The sequence below is a fragment of the Somniosus microcephalus genome, chromosome 33 (assembly GCF_052327205.1).
Source record: "Somniosus microcephalus isolate GS21.2 chromosome 33, FLI_Smic_1.0, whole genome shotgun sequence".
Classification (NCBI taxonomy): domain Eukaryota; kingdom Metazoa; phylum Chordata; class Chondrichthyes; order Squaliformes; family Somniosidae; genus Somniosus; species Somniosus microcephalus.
Genome location: NC_141019.1, coordinates 39678046 through 39700182, shown reverse-complemented (window position 1 = coordinate 39700182; position 22137 = coordinate 39678046). Strand labels below are relative to the sequence as shown.

The 22137-nt window shown below is 52.8% G+C and overlaps 2 protein-coding genes across 2 annotated transcripts in view; both read right to left on the bottom strand.

The window, feature by feature from the left end:
• Window positions 1–3108: 3108 nt before the first annotated feature.
• On the bottom strand, window positions 3109–22073 carry LOC147097218 (integrin beta-7-like). Its single transcript, XM_085972566.1, has 7 exons — window positions 21892–22073; window positions 18046–18216; window positions 11055–11296; window positions 9948–10106; window positions 9190–9285; window positions 5237–5326; window positions 3109–3469 (listed from the first exon to the last, which is right to left on the bottom strand). The coding sequence occupies exons 2-7, from the start codon at window positions 18146–18148 to the stop codon at window positions 3200–3202; spliced, it is 960 nt and encodes a 319-aa protein (XP_085828692.1). The 5' UTR covers window positions 18149–18216; window positions 21892–22073; the 3' UTR covers window positions 3109–3199.
• Window positions 22021–22137, bottom strand: part of LOC147097217 (integrin beta-7-like) — a 44208-nt gene continuing 44091 nt past the window's right edge. Inside the window, exon 4 of the mRNA XM_085972567.1 lies at window positions 22021–22095. Within this exon, the coding sequence (XP_085828693.1) occupies window positions 22021–22095 (75 nt within the window). The remainder of the gene's footprint in view (window positions 22096–22137) is intronic.

Below are 22137 nucleotides of genomic sequence, written 5' to 3'. Positions count from 1 at the left end.
AAACATATAAGTAAACTCAGCATTTAACTACCACTGAAAACATCTCAACGTTTCAATAACGATGTACAGTTCTTTTTAGGGCAGCGATCCGCCTACACCCTTTGACAGTTCACAAGTCAAGGATAACTCTAGGCTTCACCTCTCGTCCCAGCCTTGTGTGGTATGAAACTGAGCATGCTCCTGAATCGGTCAACATCTCTTCTCTGAGACTGGTAGGAATGATGATTTTCTCCCCTTTGAAGACGATTCTGTCGATTTGTGACAGTTCGTCTCTGTGGTTCCAGAATTCAGATATGCTCTGAGGGCATTTCCTCCTTTCCTCAGGCCATTCTTCATGTATGACTTTGCTCAGCAGTGTGAGTTGTGCATCTTTCTCTGTTCCTGCTCGGATCTCCTTCACTTTTGAGTCACTCACAGGTAAGCTGTTGTACACCATGTGCACCTGCACATCCATGCCTTCACTGAGGCTGCTGTCCTGGTAGCTAAGAGACTTTCTGGAGAGCGTGTCTGTGACAGGAATGTCTTTGCCTGGATGGTGAATGATTGTTAAGTCGTACTTCTGTAGCTGAAGGATCATTCTCTGTAGCCTTGGTGGGGCTGCGGCTAGTGGTTTCCTCATGATTGACTCGAGGGGCTTGTGGTCGGATTCCACAATGACTTGTCGGCCATAGACGTACTGGTGGAAACGCTCACATCCAAACAGAATTGCATATAGCTCTTTCTCGATTTGAGCATAGTTGATTTCACTGTCTCTGAGAGATCTGGAAGCGTAGCCGATGGGCTTTCCTTCTTGCAGTAATACTGCACCTAGTCCGTACTTTGACACGTCCACTTGTAGTCTGAGCTCTTTGTTGGGGTCGAAGTAGGCAAGAACTGGTCCTGGTTCTCTGGTGATTAGGTCTTTCATTTTCTGAAATGCTGTGTCATGTTATTTGTCCCACAGGAACTCATTGGATTGTTTGAGCAACTGACGCATGGGTGCGTTGATTTCGGAGAGGCTCGGGGCAAACTTGGCTAAGTAGTTAACCATGCCTAGTACTGTCTCTAGCTCTGCGCGGTTCTTCGGCGGCTCCATCTTCTTGATGGCGGAGATTTTCTCTGGATCCGGCTTAATGCCATCAGTTGAGAGGCGATGCCCGAAATAACTGATCTCGGAGGATCCGATTATGCTTTTCTCGGGGTTGAGCCGGATACCTTTCTCCTGTGATCTTTGTAGCATCGCACGGAGGTTCCTGTCATGTTCCTCTCTATTCCTGCCATAGATGAGGATGTCGTCTACGATTGCGACTACTCCGTCGAGGCCTTCATAGGTTTCGTCGATCTTCCACTGGAATTCATCCTGAGCTGAGATAACACCAAATGGTAAACGCAGAAATCGGTAGCATCCAAATGGTGTGTTGAACGTTGTTAGCTTAGATGACTCTTCCGTGAGCTTGATAGTCCAGTATCCTGATCGTGCGTCCATTACACTGAAGTAACGTGCTCCCACTAGCTTGGGTGTGATGTCATCTAGCGTTGGTAGAGGGTAGTGAGGGCGTTTGATAGCCTTGCTCAAATCTCTGGGGTCGAGACAGACTCTGAGCTTGCCTGTAAGTGGTTTCTCAACCACTACTAACGCGTTGACCCACTCTGTCGGTTCTGTTTCCTGGACGATCATTTCTGTATTCTCCACGCTCTGCAGCTCCTCCTTCAGGCGACTACGTAGAGCAAGTGGTATCCTTTTCAGTGGGCAAACCACAGGGGTTGCTGCTGGGTCATGGTGAATAGTGCATTCACCTGGGAATAGTCCGATTCCTTTGAAAACGTCAGCAAACTCCTCCATGACTATCTGCTTATCAACTGGTGCTGTCAATGATAGCACTAGCTTGACAAGGTCCATGTCTAAACATGCCTTTAGACTTAGCACTGGAGGTGCTTGAGTGTCAATAATGTAAAAGTCCAACATCATGTCGCTTTCTTTGTACTTGCATTTCATCACGCATGTGCCTTTTACATTGAACTGCTCACCCCCATAGCCGGTCAATCTGCGTGAGGTGGGCTGTAGCTCACACTCATCCTTCAAGCTGTGATACTCACTCAGAGGAATTACATTAACCTGAGATCCAGTGTCTAGTTTAAACTTAAGCTCTGTGCCCCGTTTTCCTATCTCAATATCGGCAAAAGCTTGCTCAGTCTCTGAAATCTGTTTTATCTGTGATACAGAATCAATAAACAGTTCCTCTGCATTTGGCTCTCTATCTGGCATTTGGCTGTCACTCACTGTGTGTACTGTTTTTCCGAAAACAGTCCTGCAAACTTTAGCAAAGTGGTTCCGTTTACCACATTTAGTACATTGCCTTCCTTTGGCAGGGCAGTACTCCTTTTCTCCATGCCTGTTGTTTCCACAATATTCACAGTTTTTGAAGCATTTTATGTCTGTGTCGCCCATTTTTAGAACTCTCGCTGTTCTTTCTGTTCTGAAACACGCTCTCTGGGCAGTGTTCTTTGGTGCGTGTCTATTAACTACGTGCACTGTCTGTTCACTCGAGCTGCTCGTGACGCCGGTTATGGTTTTCAACTGTGCTTGGGCTATCTCGTGCGATCTAGCTATGTCCATAGCTTTGTCCAGCGTTAGCCCGGACCCAACATTCAAAAGTTTCTCTCTCACTTTAGCTGAATGTATTCCAAAAACGATGCGGTCTCTGACCATCTCATCTTTATCGGCATATTCACAGTCTTTTACCAGCAGTTTTAACTCAGTCACGAACTGTTCAAACGACTCACTAGCTCCTTGTACTTTCTCCTGAAACTTGTACCTAGTGAATATCGTATTTGTCTTGGGCATCACATATGCTTCAAAACGGTCAAAATAACTTTTCAGTACCTTTGCTTCATCCGCGGTGAGAGAGCATGTGTTAAAAATGTCTCTCCCTTTTTCTCCGATCCACAAGAGTAGGTAGCTGCATCTTTCTCCCTCCCCTTTGCTTTTCAACGGACCCGAGAACATCAACTCCACGTGTTGCTTGAACTTGTACATTTCTCTATGTAAGTTCAAAGATTTCCAATTCATTCGGGGTAAGGGAGCTCCAACGATGTCCATTTCAAATCCCTGTTCTGACACCATGTCTTGTTTTGCACACTTTGTACAAAAATAATAAATTGCAGGACAACGGGGTATTATAGTTTAAACTCTTTTATGAAGCATCAGGTCTGATCTGACTCACAACAGTACAGCACCGTGTGGACAAGATGGAGTCAGGGCCCCTGGGTCTTCTAAACAATAGCAGTCCTTACAGATGCCTGCAGGCCAATGATAATTCAATATGCAAATGTTACAGTGGCGATCGCTCACCTCCTCGTTAATGTGAACATTGGAACACTCCCCTCTCCCTCTGTGAATAATTGTCTGGTTCCCGCAGTGAGACTCGAATCGGACCGAGAGTCCATCCGGCAGCTTAGAATGTTCCAGATTGATGGTGGACGACAGATTCTGAGAGGACGGGAGGAAGGTCGCGATCAGAGCACGGTCTCCGACAACAACTGCAGCCCGACCCACGACCCCTGACCCCAGAAACCCCGCCTAAACTCCCGACCCTCGACCCTAGAATCTCCCCCAGTCTCCCGACCCTCGACCTCAGAATCTCCCGACCCATGACCCCAGAATCTCCGCCTAGTCTCCGGACCCTCGACCCTAGAATCTCCGCCTAGTCTCCCGACCCACGACCCCAGAATCTCCCCCAGTCTCCCGACCCTCGACCTCAGAATCTCCCGACCCCTGACCCCAGAAACCCCGCCTAGACTCCCGACCCTCGACCCTAGAATCTCCCCCAGTCTCCCAACCCACGACCTCAGAATCTCGCCCAGTCTCCTGACCTACGACCCCAGAATCTCCGTCAGTCTCCCGACCCACCACCCCAGAATCTCCCCCAGTCTCCCAACCCACGACCTCAGAATCTCACCCAGTCTCCTGACCCACGACCTCAGAATCTCCACTAGTCTCCTGACCCTCGACCTCAGAATTTCCCGATCCATGACCCCAGATTCTCCCCCAGTCTCCCAACCCACGACCTCAGAATCTCACCCAGTCTCCCAACCCACGACCTCAGAATCTCACCCAGTCTCCCAACCCACGACCTCAGAATCTCGCCCAGTCTCCTGACCTACGACCCCAGAATCTCCCCCAGTCTCCCAACCCACGACCTCAGAATCTCACCCAGTCTCCCAACCCACGACCTCAGAATCTCGCCCAGTCTCCTGACCTACGACCCCAGAATCTCCCCCAGTCTCCCAACCCACGACCTCAGAATCTCACCCAGTCTCCTGACCCACGACCTCAGAATCTCCACTAGTCTCCTGACCCTCGACCTCAGAATCTCCCGACCCATGACCCCAGAATCTCCGCCTAGTCTCCGGACCCTCGACCCTAGAATCTCCGCCTAGTCTCCCGACCCACGACCCCAGGATCTCCCCCAGTCTCCCGACCCTCGAATCTCGCCCAGTCTCCTGACCCACGACCTCAGAATCTCCACTAGTCTCCTGACCCTCGACCTCAGAATCTCCCGATCCATGACCCCAGATTCTCCCCCAGTCTCCCAACCCTCGACCCCAGAATCTCCCCGTCTGCCGACTCATGACCTCAGAATCTCCCAGTCTCCCGACCCACGACCTCAGAATCTCCCAGTCTCCCGACCCTCGACCACAGAATCTTCCGTGTCTCCCGACCCTCGACTCTCCCCCAGTATCCCGACCCACAACCTCAGAATCTCCCCGTCTGCCGACCCACGACCTCAGAATCTCCCACAGTCTCCCGACCCACGACCTCAGAATCTCCCAGTCTCCCGATCCTCGACCACAGAATCTTCCCTGTCTCCCGACCCACGACCCCAGAATCTCCCCCAGTCTCCCGACCCACGACCCCAGGATCTCCCCCAGTCTCCCGACCTTCGACCCTAGAATCTCCCCCAGCCTCCCGACCCACGACCTCAGAATCTCCCAGTCTCCCGACCCTCGACCCGAGAATCTCCCCCAGTCTCCCGACCCTCGACCCCAGAATCTCCCCCAGTCTCCCGACCCACGACCCCAGAATCTTCCCGTCTGCCGACCCACGACCCCAGAATCTCCCCGTCTGCCGACCCACGACCCCAGAATCTTCCCCAGTCTCCTGACCCTCGACCCCAGAATCTCCCCCAGTCTCCCGACCATCGACCCCAGATTTCCTCCTCCCCCCGCCATCTCCCGATCCCCGACCTCCACTCACGTTGTATGCCTCTGTTATCAGTTGCAGGACATTACTGGAATCTTCCTTCAATTCTCCGACCACGGACTTCGGGATCAACTTACCGAGCTCCTGGATCAGAGAGAGACTGGAATTAGAGAGAGACAGAGAGAGACAGAGAGAGAGAGAGACAGACAGAGAGAGAGACAGACAGAGAGAGAGACAGACAGAGAGACAGAGACAGCCATTTCCAGGCCCAAGGAAAGGTGCTACTATGTGGGGACCTAAACGCAAGGACCGGATGTGAACCTGACTTCATAGACCCACAGGGCAACAACCATGTGTTTGGCCAGACCCCTTTATATGTCACACCAGCCATCACAAATCGGAACAACCTTGACTGTGAAATAAATAAAAGCGGCAGGGAGGTAGTGCAACTCTGCCGAGCCTTAGGCCTGTACATAGTTAACGGTAGGTTCAGAGGGGACTCCTTAGGGAGACTCACCTATTCCTCAACTCTTGGGTCTAGTGTGGTGGATTATACAATCACTGACATGGACCCCTGCGATATCAACGCATTCACTGTCAGGCAGCAATCCCTCCTCTCAGACCATAACCAAATAAATGTGTACCTTAAACTTTCTGCCCAAACTACAGACACAAAAAAGGAACCCAGTAAGCTCCATAAACTAAACCAGACATACAGATGGGCCCCAGACAGTGGAGATAAATTCATCACAGCACTAAATTCACCTGATCTCACAAGTAAAATATCAAAATTTAAAGAAAATCTATATGAGATCACCAGAGATGGTGTAAACATGGCCATAGACGATATAAATAGGATCTTCCATGAGGCAGCTGTAAAAGCCGACCTTGTGAAACAGAAGAGGAAACGTTACAAAAGACAAAAAAATGAGAAATGGTTTGATCACGAATGCAAAAATGCCAGAAAAGACCTGAGAAAAATATCAAACCAAAAGCATCGCCAACCAAACAACCCAGACCTGCGTATTAGATACAATGAGACCCTCAAAAGATATAAACACACCATTAGGAACAAAACACAAAACTATACCCACAAAAGACTTGAAGAAATTGAAAACTCCATTAATCAAAATCAATTCTGGGATATGTGGAATAACCTGAGTACAACTCAATTACAAGCATTACCAATCCAAGATGGTGACATCTGGAGAACACATTTTGAAAACCTCTACAAAGACATCCCAGTAAACGAATCAAACTCAAGTCAACATCATGTCACAGAAAAACTCCACACATTAGAAGTAACAATTAAAGACAACCAAAACCCTCTGGACTCCCCAATCACTTGGAAAGAACTGGCCACAAAAACAAAATCTCTCCACCTAAAGAAAGCCTGTGGTCCAGACAACATCAAAAATGAAATGCTCAAGTTCAGCACTATGGAGATGCAGGGTGCGGTACTCAAGTTATTCAACATCATATTACATTCGGGCTGTTTTCCAGATATCTGGTGCCAAGGACTCATCTCTCCCATATATAAAAGTGGAAACAAATCAGACCCAAACAACTACCGTGGCATCTGTGTCAACAGTTGTCTAGGGAAGTTATTCTGCAGTATTCTAAATAGCAGATTACTGGATTTTCTTAATAAACATAATATCCTTAGAAAAAATCAAATAGGCTTTCTTCCAAAACACCGCACCACCGACCATATCTATACCCTTCACACTCTCATTGAAAAACATATACACCAAACAAAAAATGGGAAAATATTCGCTTGTTTCATTGACTTCAAGAAAGCCTTTGACTCTATTTGGCACGAAGGGCTCTATTACAAACTTCTTCAGTGTGGAATAGGGGGCAAAGTCTATGACCTTATTAAATCGATGTATCTGAAAAATAAATGCGGTGTCAAAATTGGAGACAAACGCACCGGTTTCTTCACCCAGAGAAGAGGCGTCTGGCAGGGTTGCAACTTGAGTCCGACCCTGTTCAACATATACATAAATGAGTTAGCAGACAAGCTGGAGCAAAGCGAGTCACCAGGTCTCTGTCTCCTGGATGGGGAAGTGAGGTCCCTGTTCTATGCGGATGACCTGGTTCTGCTGTCTCCCACAGAACAGGGATTACAGCAACATTTAGACCTACTCGACAAATACTGCCAAAATTGGGCCCTGACAGTAAATCTAAAGAAAACCAACATCATGATTTTTCAAAAAAGGCCCAGATGTCAGGAAAACAAATACCAGTTTACTCTCAGTGATACCATCATAGGACACACTATGAGCTACACTTACCTTGGTCTAACCATTACAGCATCAGGGAGCTTCAACATAGCAGTGAATGCACTAAAAGAAAAAGCCCGAAGAGCCCTATATGCAATAAAAAGAAAATTCTACAACATCCAAATTCCAATCAAAATCTGGCTCAAAATATTTGATAGTATAATCCTGCCCATTGCGCTGTATGGTAGTGAAGTATGGGGCCCACTCAATCACCATAGCTACACTAAATGGGAAAAACACACAATAGAAGCCCTACATGCAGAATTTTGCCGAAGCATTCTTCGCACCCAAAGGAAAACACCAACAAATGCATGTAGAGCCGAACTAGGCAGATACCCACTGATAATAAACATCCAAAAATGAGCACTAAACTTTCTAAATCACCTCAAATCTAGTTCCCCAGACACCCTTCATTTTAAAGCCCTCCAGACCCAAGAGCTGAACCCAGAAACGAGTCCCCTGAGTCAGTTGTTACTGAAACTAAGTTCTCCTACCCAGCCGGACCCTGACCAGTCCCAGACCAACACTGCTCCCCAAACACCAATCCGAGTGAACCAAATCATTAAACAATGCAAAGAAACCTACCTGGAACATTGGAACACAATAACCAAAAGCCAAAGTAGATTAGAATGCTACCGGGCCCTAAAAAGAGAATATAAACTGGCAGACTATCTCTCGACCATCAGAGACACAAAACAGAGACAGACCCTCACCAGATACAGACTAAGCGACCACCAACTGGCAATTGAAAAAGGAAGATACAAGAAATCCTGGCAACCTAAAGAAAATAGAATATGTGATCACTGTCTGGCTGGCGAGGTTGAGACAGAGGTGCACTTCCTCCTAAAATGCGAAAAATTCAACGAGACAAGAAACATATATTTTGACAAGCTCAGCCTTACAACCCCAGATTTCAAAGAATTGGATGACCTGTCAAAATTAAGAACAGTCCTGGGGGAGGGAGACAGACCATATCTTGGTGCCCAATATGTAACAACATGTCACAACCTGAGGAACATTGAGTGACTAACGAGCACACCCATAGCATATATACGCTAAAAATGTTTAAATCAATACCGAATGTACCCAACGACTGTTTTAAATTAATACTGAATGCACCCAACGAGGGTCAACGACTGTTTAAATTAATACTGTCTGTACCCAACGAGGGTCAAAAACGTTTGACACCTACAGAATGTTGGAAACCTGTACTTTTTGTTATGTAAGCTTTGGCAACATGGTTCCCTGTAAACTTTCATGCCAATAAAGCATTTGAATTGAACTGAATTGAATTGAATTGAGAGAGAGAGACAGAGAGAGAGAGACAGAGAGAGAGAGAGACAGAGAGAGAGAGACAGACAGAGAGAGAGACAGAGAGAGAGACAGAGAGAGAGAGAGACAGACAGAGAGAGACAGAGAGAAACAGAGAGAGACAGAGAGAGACAGAGAGAGAGAGACAGAGAGAGAGACAGAGAGAAACAGAGAGAGAGACAGAGAGAGAGACAGACAGAGAGAGAGACAGAGAGAGAGACAGACAGAGAGAGAGACAGAGACAGAGACAGAGAGAGAGAGACAGAGAGACAGAGACACAGTTCGAGAGACAGAGAGAGAGAGACAGACAGAGAGAGACAGAGAGAGAGAGACTGAGAGAGAGAGACACAGTTAGAGAGACACAGAGAGAGAGAGACGGAGAGATAGATTTGCTGATTGCCATTCCATTACCTGGTAGATTGGCAGTGTTTTCTCGGTCACGGCGAAGATGGGCTGGATGTTTTGCTGGGACAGAATCTGCGCCAAGTGCCCGACCGAGGGGTAATCCTGAAAACACACGAGGGGCAAACCTCAGGGGATGAAATACCAGCAGAGAGCAGCAAGAAGTAAAGGTCAGTCCGGCCAGGTCATCACCGTCCCCGCCGCAGGGGAGGGGGGTGTTACCGCTCTCTCTCTCGCAGTCCTGCATTAAACAGGCCAGAGAGAGAGACGGGCTGGTCCGCGCGGTCCCGCGTTACACGGGAAGGTCCGCGCGGTCCCGCGTTACACGGGAAGGTCCTCGCGGTCCTGCGCTGCGAGGGCCGGACCGCGTGGTCCCCCGTTACACGGGAAGGTCCGCGCCGCCCTGCGTTACACGGGAAGGTCCGCGTGGTCCTGCGTTACAGAGGCCGGTCCACGCGGTCCCGCATTACACAGAACGGTCCGCGCGGTCCCACGTTACACGGGAAGGTCCTCGCGGTCCCGCATTACACAGAACGGTCCGCGCGGTCCCACGTTACACGGGAAGGTCCGCGCGGTCCCGCGTTACACGGGAAGGTCCGCGCGGTCCCGCGTTACACGGGAAGGTCCGCGCGGTCCCGCGTTACACGGGAAGGTCCACGCGGTCCCGCGTTACACGGGAAGGTCTGCGCGGTCATGTGTTACATCGGCAGCTTCTGCGTGGTCCTACGTTACGCGGGAGCTCCCTCCCGCCGCGGCCCCAGACTCACATAGTGTTCACTCTCGGCGTACAGTCCATTCCGGTCCAGGTGGCAACGGCCGTCATTGGGCAGGTAAACGCCTCCGAGCTTCCCGTCTCCCGCCATGTGGAACGCCGCGTCCGATGTGTAGACCAGGAGCCTCGTCACGTTCCGCCATCCCACCTCCCTCTGCAAACAGGCCGCACGGCACAGTTAGCGGCAGGTCGTAGAGCGGACCCCCGCTCGATCCCCTCCCCGTCCTCACCCTCCCCCCTCGATCCCCTGCCCTTCCTCCCCCTCTCCGCTCGATCCCCTCCTCCCTCAATCACCTCCCCCTCAATCACCACCCCCTTGATCCCCTCCCCGTCCTCACCCTCCCCGCTCGATCCCCTCCCCTTCCTCCCCCTCCTCCCTCTATCCCCTCCTCCTCGATCCCCTCCCCTTCCTCCCCCTCTCCTCTCGATCCCCTCCTCCCTCAATCACCTCCCCCTCAATCACCACCCCCTCGATCCCCTCCCCGTCCTCACCCTCCGCTTCCTCCCCCTCCCCCCTCGATCCCCTCCTCCTCCATCACCTCCCCCCTCAATCCCCACCCCCTCGATCCCCTCTCCTTTCTCCCCCTCCCCCCTCGATCCCCTCCATCACTTTCCCCCTCAATCACCACCCCCTCGATCCCCTCCCCTTCCTCCCCCTCTCCGCTCGATCCCCTCCTCCCTCAATCACCTCCTCCCCTTCCCCCCTCGATCACCTCCTCCCTCGATCCCCTCTCCCTCACTCGTCTCCACCCCTCCTCCCCCTCGATCCCCCATCCCCACCCCCTCCTCTCCCCCTCGCTCATCCCCTCATCTCCCCTTCGCTCGATCCCCTCACCCTACTCCTTCGATCACCTCCCCCTCGCTCGATCCCCCACCCTCCTCCCTCGATCACCAACCCCTCCTCTCCTCCTCCCTCGATCACCACCCCCTACTCTCCCCCTTGCTCGTCCCCACCCCCTACTCTCCCCCTCGCTCGTCCCCACCCCTCCTCTCCCCCTCCCCCTCGATTCCCCCCTCCTCTCCCCCTCCTCCCCCCTCCCCACCCCTACCTCCCCCTCGATTCCTCCTCTGCTCAATCCCCCTCGATCCCCTCATTACTCACCCCACACACAGCCGCCTGCATCACAGCGTCGAGCCCCCCCTCGGGAGGGTCCAGATTGCCGGAGATGTTCTGCTGACTGACTCTCTTCTCGAACTCCGTTGCGTCATCGGTCAGCGGGAGAACGTTCCGGAAGCTGAACGGGGGCTGGCACTGCTCGGTGCGATCGGGACAGGGGTTCCTGCGTTTCTGGGGCAACATGCTGACGTAGGGGAGGAGCGTCTTGTCCACGAACGAGCCGAACCCTGGGGGGAAAGAGAGGGAGCGAATCGAGCAGGCCGCACATCGGAATCACCTCCCCCTCTCCTCGCCCCTCCCCTCCCCTTCCCCTCGCTCCTCCTCCTCCCCTCGCCCCTCCCACTCCCCTCACACCTCACCCTCCCCTCGCTCCTCCCCTCGCCCCTGCCCGCTCCCCTCGCTCCTCCCCTCGCCCCTGCCCGCTTCCCTCGCCCCTCCCCTCGCTCCTCCCCCTCCCCACACCACTGGCCCTTGGTGACAGACCTGAACCCCGGGGGAAGAGACGGAGCGAATTGAGTGGGTTCCACATTGAAATCAGCTCATACTCCCCCGTTCCCTCGCCTCGCCCCTCAATCCTCCCCTCTCTCCCCCCCTACCCCACGCCCCTCACTCCCCCTCTCTCCCCTCCCCCCTCCCCTCTGCTCCTGTAACTGGAGTATTGTGTCCAATTCTGGGCACCGCACTTTAGGAAGGATGTTAAGGGCCTTGGAGAGGGTGCGGAGGAGATTTACCAGAATGGTTCCAGGGGATGAGGGACTTCAGTGACGCGGAGAGACTGGAGAAGCTGGGGTTGTTCTCCTTAGAGCAGAGAAGGTTAAGAGGGAGATTGACCAGAATGGTGCCAGGGGATGAGGCACTTCAGTGACGTGGAGCGACTGGAGAAGCTGGGGTTGTTCTCCTTGGAGCAGAGAAGGTTAAGGGGGAGATTGACCAGAATGGTACCAGGGGATGAGGGACTTCAGTGACGTGGAGCGACTGGAGAAGCTGGGGTTGTTCTCCTTAGAGCAGAGAAGGTTAAGAGGGAGATTGACCAGAATGGTACCAGGGGATGAGGGACTTCAGTGACGCGGAGAGACTGGAGAAGCTGGGATTGTTCTCCTTAGAGCAGAGAAGGTTAAGGGGAGGTTGACCAGAATGGTACCAGGGGATGAGGGACTTCAGTGAAGTGGAGAGACTGGAGAAGCTGGGGTTGTTCTCCTTAGAGCAGAGAAGGTTAAGAGGAGATTGACCAGAATGGTTCCAGGGGATGAGGGACTTCAGTTACATGGAGAGACTGGAGAAGCTGGGATTGTTCTCCTTAGAGCAGAGAAGGTTAAGGGGAGGTTGACCAGAATGGTACCAGGGATGAGGGACTTCAGTGACGTGGAGAGACTGGAGAAGCTGGGGTTGTTCTCCTTAGAGCAGAGAAGGTTAAGGAGGAGATTTAATAGAGGCGTTCAAAAACATGAATTAAGATTTAAGATAATCGGCAAAAGAACCAGAGGGGGAGATGAGGAGAATGTTTTTGCACAGCGAGTTGTTGTGATCTGGAACGCGCTGCCTGAAAGGGCGGTGGGAGCAGATTCAATAGTAACTTTCAAAAGGGGAATTGGAGAATTACTTGAATGGGAAAAATTCACAGGGCTACGGGGGAAGAGCAGGGGGGAGTGGGACTAATTGGAGAGCTCGTTCAAAGAGCCAGGAACAGGCACGATGGGCCGAATGGCCTCCTCCTGTGCAGTATCACTCTATGGGTCTCGGTTTCAATGGGGTGTGGGACAGGGGAGTAGGGGGGAGCGGGGAGAGGGTAGAAAGGCGAGAAACCCCAACCATAACCGTTGAAAGCCTTCAATCCGAAACCACGGGTCTCAGCTCAGTCCCGCCCCTCTCCTGTAACGAGACCACGTTCCCCGGCTCGGGAAAATGGAAGGGTAATCCGGTTCCAAACAAGGTCGTAATTCACTGCTCCCCAACCTCCTCCCCCAAGGACGCCCCCCCCCCCCGCCCCATCGCACCCACAGAGACTCGCGATTGCTCACTGTGGTAAACCACTTTTATCGTTCACTATCGTTACACTATAGTTATCACTGTTATATCGTTACTCTATGGTTATCACTGTTCACACTGTTGTATCACTATACGAGGTCGCCTCTTGTCACGCTGATATACCTGGGCTGACCACAGCTGACTCCGCCCATGACTCCACCTACCTGCCCAGGTATAAAGGTAGTCGACTGGCTGGCATTCCTCCTTGTTGTATCCGATCACCCACGAGGGTGGGCTCTGTTATTTAGCCAATAAAAACCTATAGTTACTTTCTTAACTCGTCGCTTTTCATTGGATGAATTGATAGGTATATCAATTTTATTGGCTAAATTTTAAAATGTCGACACTTGAGCAGTCAAACGACCAGTCAAACAACCAGCCAAGCGACCAGCCAGACGCCCAGCTACAACAGCCACAGCAGCCGGCTTGGCTGCGAGCCCTCAGACCACCGTACCTGGATCTAAACCCACAGGCAGCAAACTCAGCCCTCGACTTCGAACGCTGGCTGAGCTGTTTCGAATCCTACCTGGGAGAATCCGGCGTGCCTCAGAGATCCAAGCTAAGAGTTCTGACCGCCCAAGTGAGCCCTAAAGTATTCGCACTCATCCGGGACCTTAAAACATACGAGGACACCATCAACCGGCTGAAAAGACAATACCTGAGCCCGGTAAATTCCATGTATGCCAGACACCTCCTAAGATCCCGCCCGCAACAGCCAGGAGAGACCGTGGATGAATTTTTACAGGTGCTGCAAGCACTCGGCAGAGACTGTAACTTTAAAGCGGTAACGGCGGCAGAAAATACTGAAGACAATGTCCGCGATGCCTTCGTGAAAGGCCTGCGGTCCGACTACTCACGGCAAAGACTACTGGAAGCAAAGGACCTCGACCTGGACAAAGCTGCAGCCCTCGCTCGCTCCCTAGAAGTGGCCCATCGGGACCTCGAGGCATACTCAAGGTACTGTAACCTGCGACCCTGGGACTCGGGACTGACCCCAATACCCCCCGCAGCACCCCCCCGGGACCTACCTCAGCGTCGGCGTCCCGGAGCCGATCGGGACCGCCACCCCCGGTACCGGCTGCGACCTCTGACCCCTGCGATCAGGCCGCCGGCTGCTTCTTCTGCGGCCAGGCGAAACACCCGAGGGCGCGCTGCCCAGCCAGGAACTCTACCTGCTCAAACTGCATGAAGAAAGGCCACTTCGCCAAGGCCTGCAGAGGTGGATCATCAGAGGCCAGCAGTGCCTCATGCGAGCTGTGGGGGCGGCCATCTTCCATCAAGGCCACAGAGGCCAGCATCCCCACACGTGAGTCATGGGGGCGGCCATCTTTGATCCAGGCAACCGACACCAGCAGTGCCTCATGTGAGTTATGGGGGCAGCCATCTTCTCCGCCATTTTGTCCAACCTCGTGGGAGACGCCATTTTACCCACCACGCCCGACCGCCACCGTGCCTCTAGACCCGACTACCGCCTCAACCGCAGACTACAACAACTCGCTCAGCTATACACTAGCCTCCGTCACACTGGACCAGGCCCGCCCGCATCACCTGTCCAAGTCGATGATGGACATCAAAGTAAACGGCCACGCCACGACCTGCCTGTTCGACAGCGGAAGCATGGAGAGCTTCATCCACCCAGACACGGTGAGCCACTACTCCCTCCCTGTCCTGCCAACGCGCAACCGGATCTCGATGGCATCGAGGTCACACGCCACAGACATCAGCGGCTACTGTGTTGTGACCCTGTCGGTTAAGGGTACGGAGTATAAAAATTTTAAACTCCTCGTCCTGCCCCAGCTATGCGCTGCCATCCTACTAGGCCTAGACTTCCAATCCCACCTCCAAAGCGTCACGCTAGCATACGGCGGACCCCTCCCCCCACTCACAGTCGACAACAAGCAGATTTTAAACCGCCCACCGCGTAACACCTGCGGCCTATCCACCCTCAAGGTCCCGCCACCTTCCCTGTTCGCTAACCTCACCCCCGACTGCAAACCCGTCGCTACCAAGAGCAGGCGGTACAGCGCCGGGGACAGAGCTTTCATTAGCTCTGAGGTGCAGCGTCTCCTGAAGGAGGGCATCATCGAGGGGAGCACCAGCCCCTGGCGTGCCCAGGTCGTGGTCGTTAAGACCGGCAATAAAAACCGCCTGGTCATCGACTACAGCCAGACCATAAACAGGTACACCCAGCTGGACGCATACCCCCTTCCCCGCATATCTGATATGGTCAATCAGATTGCGCAGTACCGGGTATTCTCCACCATCGACCTTAAGTCGGCCTATCACCAACCCCCTATCCGCCCTGAGGACCGCCAGTATACCGCCTTCGAGGCGAACGGCCGCCTCTACCACTTCCTTAGGGTTCCCTTCGGCGTCACCAACGGGGTTTCGGTCTTCCAAAGGGAGATGGACCGGATGGTTGACCAGAACGGGCTGCACGCCACGTTCCCCTATCTAGATAACGTCACCATCTGCGGCCGCGACCGGCAGGACCACGATGTTAATCTGGAGAGATTCCTCCGTACGGCCCAACGGCTGAACCTCACCTACAATAAGGATAAATGTGTGTTTAACACCTCGCGCCTTGCCATCCTCGGCTGTGTAGTAGAGAACGGAGTCATCGGCCCCGACCCCGAAAGAATGCGCCCCCTCATGGAGCTACCCCTCCCCCACTGTCCAAAGGCACTGAAGAGAACCCTGGGGCTCTTCGCCTACTATGCCCAATGGGTGCCCAATTATGCGGACAAAGCCAGACCCCTCATGAAGTCCACATCCTTCCCCCTTACGGAGGAAGCGTGCGCAGCCTTCTCCCTCATTAAGGGAGACATTGCCAAGGCCACAATGCATGCAGTGGATGAGTTCATCCCCTTCCAAGTCGAGAGCGATGCATCCGACTTCGCCCTAGCCGCCACCCTTAACCAGGAGGGGAGACCGGTGGCCTTCTTCTCAAGGACCCTACAGGGCCCTGAGATCCGACACTCGTCGGTCGAGAAGGAGGCCCAGGCGATTGTGGAGGCGGTACGACGCTGGAGGCACTACCTGGCAGGCAAACGATTTACCCTCCTCACCGACCAGCGTTCGGTCGCTTTTATGTTTAATAACAAGCTGAGGGGCAAAATCAAGAATGACAAGATCTTGAGGTGGAGAATCGAGCTCTCCACCTATGATTATGATATCTTGTACCGGCCAGGTAAGCTGAACGAACCCCCCGATGCTCTGTCACGAATTACATGCGCCAGCGCACAAATTGATAGACTTCAGACCCTCCACAACGACCTCTGCCACCCCGGGGTCACCAGACTTTACCACTTCATTAAGGCCCGCAACCTGCCCTACTCCATCGAGGAGGTCAGGACCACGACCAGGAACTGCCAGACCTGTGCCGAGTGCAAACCGCACTTCTTTAGGCCGGACAGAGCAAGCCTGATCAAGGCCACCCGCCCCTTCGAGCGCTTGAGCATCGATTTTAAGGGGCCCCTCCCGTCCTCTGACCGTAATGTGTACTTCCTCAACATTGTTGATGAGTACTCCCGTTTCCCCTTTGCCTTCCCCTGCGCAGACATGACCAGTACCACGGTCACTAAATGCCTGAACGACCTCTTCGCCTTGTTCGGGTTCCCAAACTATATACATAGTGACCGGGGCTCCTCCTTCATGAGCGAGGAACTCTGCCAGTTCCTACTAGCAAGAGGTATTGCTGCAAGCAGGACCACCAGCTACAACCCCCGAGGGAACGGCCAGGTGGAAAGAGAGAACGCGACTGTATGGAAGGCCGTCCTCTTAGCCTTAAAGTCTAAGGGCCTCCCAACCTCCCGCTGGCAGGAAGTCCTCCCGACAGCACTGCATTCCACCCGGTCACTACTTTGCACTGCCATTAACGCCACCCCCCATGAACGAATGTTTGTTTTCCCCAGGAAGTCGACTACGGGAACCACACTACCAACCTGGCTGACCTCTCCGGGGCCCGTCTGTGGTAAACCACTGTAGTTCACTGTGTTCACTGTTGTTGTTGTTGTTGTTGTCGTTCACTCTTGTTTCACTGTTGTGCCTGACTATGCCTCAGCTGACTCCGCCCCTGGGCTACCGAGTATAAGAGCGGCCGCATGGCAGCTCCTGGCATTCGGTCGTCCACTAGAGGCATAGTCCTGATCTGTCTGAAGTGCAATTCAGTAGTTAATAAAAGCCTGTCGTTCTGAACTCTGCCCAGCCTTTTATTAGAATTGATAGCGCATCACCGTCTTGCTGCGAAAGCACGTGAGGGCCCATAAAACGGACCCCCTGGTCGAGAGGGTGGACCTCCTGCACGCCAACCCCCAGTACGCCTATGTGGCATACCCAGACGGGCGGGAGGACACAGTCTCCTTACGAGACCTCGCACCCTCGGGCACTCCGGAGACACCACCTTCACCCCCCCCCCACCACCCCCCCAATTCCAGCCAAGGTAGACGGCATGCCGGAACCCCACGAGCCTTCGCCGACCACGCAGACACCAGCATTAACACCGGATAATGCAACACCGCCGCTGCGACGATCAGAAAGGCTTACGAGGCCTCCGGACAGACTGACATACCAGAACTGGTAGTACACTTCACCCCGCCGGACTCAAATCTAAACAAGGGGTGAATGTGGTAAACCACTTTTATCGTTCACTATCGTTACACTATAGTTATCACTGTTATATCGTTACTCTATGGTTATCACTGTTCACACTGTTGTATCACTATACGAGGTCGCCTCTTGTCACGCTGATATACCTGGGCTGACCACTGCTGACTCCGCCCATGACTCCACCTACCTGCCCAGGTATAAAGGTGGTCAACTGGCTGGCATTCCTCCTTGTTGTATCCGATCACCCACGAGGGTGGGCTCTGTTATTTAGCCAATAAAAACGTATAGTTACTTTCCTAACTCGTCGCTTTTCATTGGATGAATTGATAGGTATATCACTCACCGATTTTCACCGACTGTGTGACGTTCTTCAAGGCGATTAGAAGATCGTTGCCGAGCTTTTTGATGTTCTCCAAGTCATCCTTCATGGAATAGGAGAGGTCCATCAAGTAATACAGGTCCACGGGATATCCCTCAGCTCGCCGAAACCTCACCGTGAAATTCTCCTCCTTACCTGTGAAGACATCACTAACCCTGAGTAATCCCTCAAAACCTCTACACTGTCCTGCCAAACACTCCCAGGCCAGGTACAGCACGGGTTAGATACAGAGTAAAGCTCCCTCTACACTGTCCCCATCAAACACTCACAGGGCAGGTACAGCATGGGTTAGATACAGAGTAAAGCTCCCTCTACACTGTCCCATCAAACACCCCCAGGGCAGGTACAGCACGGGTTAGATACAGAGTAAAGCTCCCTCTATACTGTCCCCATCAAACACTCCCAGGGCAGGTACAGCATGGGTTAGGTACAGAGTAAAGCTCCCTCTACACTGTCCCATCAAACACTCCCAGGGAAGGTACAGCACGGGTTAGATACAGAGTAAAGCTCCCTCAACACTGTCCCCATCAAACACTCCCAGGGCAGGTACAGCATGGGTTAGATACAGAGTAAAGCTCCCTCTACACTGTCCCATCAAACACTCCCAGAGCAGGTACAGCACAGGTTAGATACAGCGTAAAGCTTCCTCTACACTGTCCCCATCAAACACTCCCAGGACAGGTACAGCACGGGTTAAGTACAGAGTAAAGCTCCCTCTACATTGTCCCATCAAACACTCCCAGGGCAGGTACAGCACGGGTTAGATACAGAGTAAAGCTCCCTCTACACTGTCCCATCAAACACTCCCAGGGCAGGTACAGCACAGGGTTAGATATAGAGTAAAGCTCCCTCTACACTGCCCCATCAAACACTCCCAAGGCAGGTACAGCACGGGTTAGATACAGAGTAAAGCTCCCTCTACACTGTCCCATCAAACACTCCCAGGGCAGGTACAGCACGGGTTAGATACAGAGTAAAGCTCCCTCTACACTGTCCCATCAAACACTCCCAGGGCAGCTACAGCACGGGGTTAGATACAGAGTAAAGCTCCCTCTACACTGTCCCATCAAACACTCCCAGGGCAGCTACAGCACGGGGTTAGATACAGAGTAAAGCTCCCTCTGCACTGTCCCATCAAACACTCCCAGAGCAGGTACAGCACAGGTTAGACACAGCGTAAAGCTTCCTCTACACTGTCCCATCAAACACTCCCAGGACAGGTACAGCACGGGTTAAGTACAGAGTAAAGCTCCCTCTACATTGTCCCATCAAACACTCCCAGGGCAGGTACAGCACGGGGTTAGATACAGAGTAAAGCTCCCTCTACACTGTCCCATCAAACACTCCCAGGACAGCTACAGCACGGGGTTAGATACAGAGTAAAGCTCCCTCTACACTGACCCATCAAACACTCCCAGGGCAGGTACAGCACGGGGTTAGATACAGAGTAAAGCTCCCTCTACACTGTCCCATCAAACACTCCCAGGGCAGGTACAGCACGGGGTTAGATACAGAGTAAAGCTCTCTCTACACTGTCCCATCAAACACTCCCAGGGCAGGTACAGCACGGGTTAGATACAGAGTAAAGCTCCCTCTACACTGTCCCATCAAACACTCCCAGGGCAGGTACAGCACGGGGTTAGATACAGAGTAAAGCTCCCTCTACACTGTCCCCATCAAACACTCCCAGGGCAGGTACAGCACAGGGTTAGATACAGAGTAAAGCTCCCTCTACACTGTCCCATCAAACACTCCCAGGGCAGGGACAGCACGGGGTTAGATACAGAGTAAAGCTTCCTCTACACTGTCCCATCAAACACACCCAGGACAGTTACAGCACAGGGTTAGATACAGAGTAAAGCTCCCTCTACACTGTCCCATCAAACACACCCAGGACAGGTACAGCATGGGTTAGATACAGAGTAAAGCTCCCTCTACACTGTCCCATCAAACACACCCAGGACAGGTACAGCACGGGGTTAGATACAGAGTAAAGCTTCCTCTACACTGTCCCATCAAACACTCCCAGGGCAGGTACAGCACGGGTTAGATACAGAGTAAAGCTCCCTCTACACTGTCCCATCAAACACACCCAGGGCAGGTACAGCACGGGGTTAGATACAGAGTAAAGCTTCCTCTACACTGTCCCATCAAACACTCCCAGGGCAGGTACAGCATGGGTTAGATACAGAGTAAAGCTCCCTCTACACTGTCCCATCAAACACACCCAGGACAGGTACAGCACGGGGTTAGATACAGAGTAAAGCTTCCTCTACACTGTCCCATCAAACACTCCCAGGGCAGGTACAGCACGGGTTAGATACAGAGTAAAGCTCCCTCTACACTGTCCCATCAAACACTCCCAGGGCAGGTACAGCACGGGTTAGATACAGAGTAAAGCTCCCTCTACACTGTCCCATCAAACACTCCCAGGGCAGGTACAGCACGGGTTAGATACAGAGTAAAGCTCCCTCTACACTGTCCCATCAAACACTCCCCGGGCAGGTACAGCACGGGGTTAGATACAGAGTAAAGCTCCCTCTACACTCTCCCATCAAACACTCCCAGGGCAGGTACAGCACGGGGTTAGATACAGAGTAAAGCTCCCTCTACACTGTCCATCAAACACTCCCAGGGCAGGTACAGCACGGGTTAGATACAGAGTAAAGCTCCCTCTACACTGTCCCATCAAACACTCCCAGGGCAGGTACAGCACGGGGTTAGATACAGAGTAAAGCTCCCTCTACACTGTCCCATCAAACACTCCCAGGGCAGGTACAGCACGGGTTAGATACAGAGTAAAGCTCCCTCTACACTGTCCCATCAAACACTCCCCGGGCAGGTACAGCACGGGGTTAGATACAGAGTAAAGCTCCCTCTACACTGTCCCATCAAACACTCCCCGGGCAGGTACAGCACGGGGTTAGATACAGAGTAAAGCTCCCTCTACACTCTCCCATCAAACACTCCCAGGGCAGGTACAGCACGGGGTTAGATACAGAGTAAAGCTCCCTCTACACTGTCCCATCAAACACTCCAGGGCAGGTACAGCACGGGTTAGATACAGAGTAAAGCTCCCTCTACACTGTCCCATCAAACACGCCCAGGGCAGGTACAGCTCGGGGTTAGATACAGAGTAAAGCTCCCTCTACACTGTCCCATCAAACACTCACAGGGCAGGTACAGCACGGGGTTAGATACAGAGTAAAGCTCCCTCTACACTGTCCCATCAAACACTCCCAGGGCAGGTACAGCACGGGTTAGATACAGAGTAAAGCTCCCTCTACACTGTCCCATCAAACACGCCCAGGGCAGGTACAGCTCGGGGTTAGATACAGAGTAAAGCTCCCTCTACACTGTCCCATCAAACACTCCCAGGCAGGTACAGCACGGGTAGATACAGAGTAAAGCTCCCTCTACACTGTCCCATCAAACACTCCCAGGGCAGGTACAGCACGGGTTAGATACAGAGTAAAGCTCCCTCTACACTGTCCCCATCAAACACTCCCAGGACAGGTACAGCACGGGGTTAGATACAGAGTAAAGCTCCCTCTACACTGTCCCATCAAACACTCCCAGGGCAGGTACAGCACGGGGTTAGATACAGAGTAAATCTCCCTCTACACTGTCCCATCAAACACTCCCAGGGCAGGTACAGCACGGGTTAGATACAGAGTAAAGCTCCCTCTACACTGTCCCCATCAAACACTCCAGGGCAGGTACAGCAGAGTAAAGCTGGGGTGGGGTAGGGAAAGCTGGGGGCTGGGTTGACCCGCAGGGACGGTTGCTGGAGGGACGGCGACTGCCCACCTGGTCGCAGCTTCAGTCTGATCTTCTGTGGGGCGAGCTGGACCACGCCCTCGCCTCCGGCTCCCTGCCCCAGCGCCCTGGCTCTCCAGCACCTGGTGGGCGCTCCCAGGGTTGACCACCTCGGCCGCCTCACATCCACGGCCGGCGCAGGCTGGCCTCCGAATCGCACCTCGTGGAATCAGGCTCACCGGCTTTGGTGAAGTTCTGTAATGAGCGAGAGAGAGATGTGGGTGGGTGGGTGCGAGA

Bases quoted from the DNA above. Each gene is read 5' to 3' on its own strand.
- LOC147097218 (XM_085972566.1), bottom strand. From the start codon at position 18,148: ATGGACCTCTCCTATTCCATGAAGGATGACTTGGAGAACATCAAAAAG. The intron at 11,297-18,045 runs GTGAGTGATATA...CTTTCCCCCCAG, and splicing joins CACACAGTCGGTGAAAATCG to GGTTCGGCTCGTTCGTGGAC. The intron at 5,327-9,189 runs GTAATGGAATGG...TCTCTGATCCAG, and splicing joins AAACACTGCCAATCTACCAG to GAGCTCGGTAAGTTGATCCC.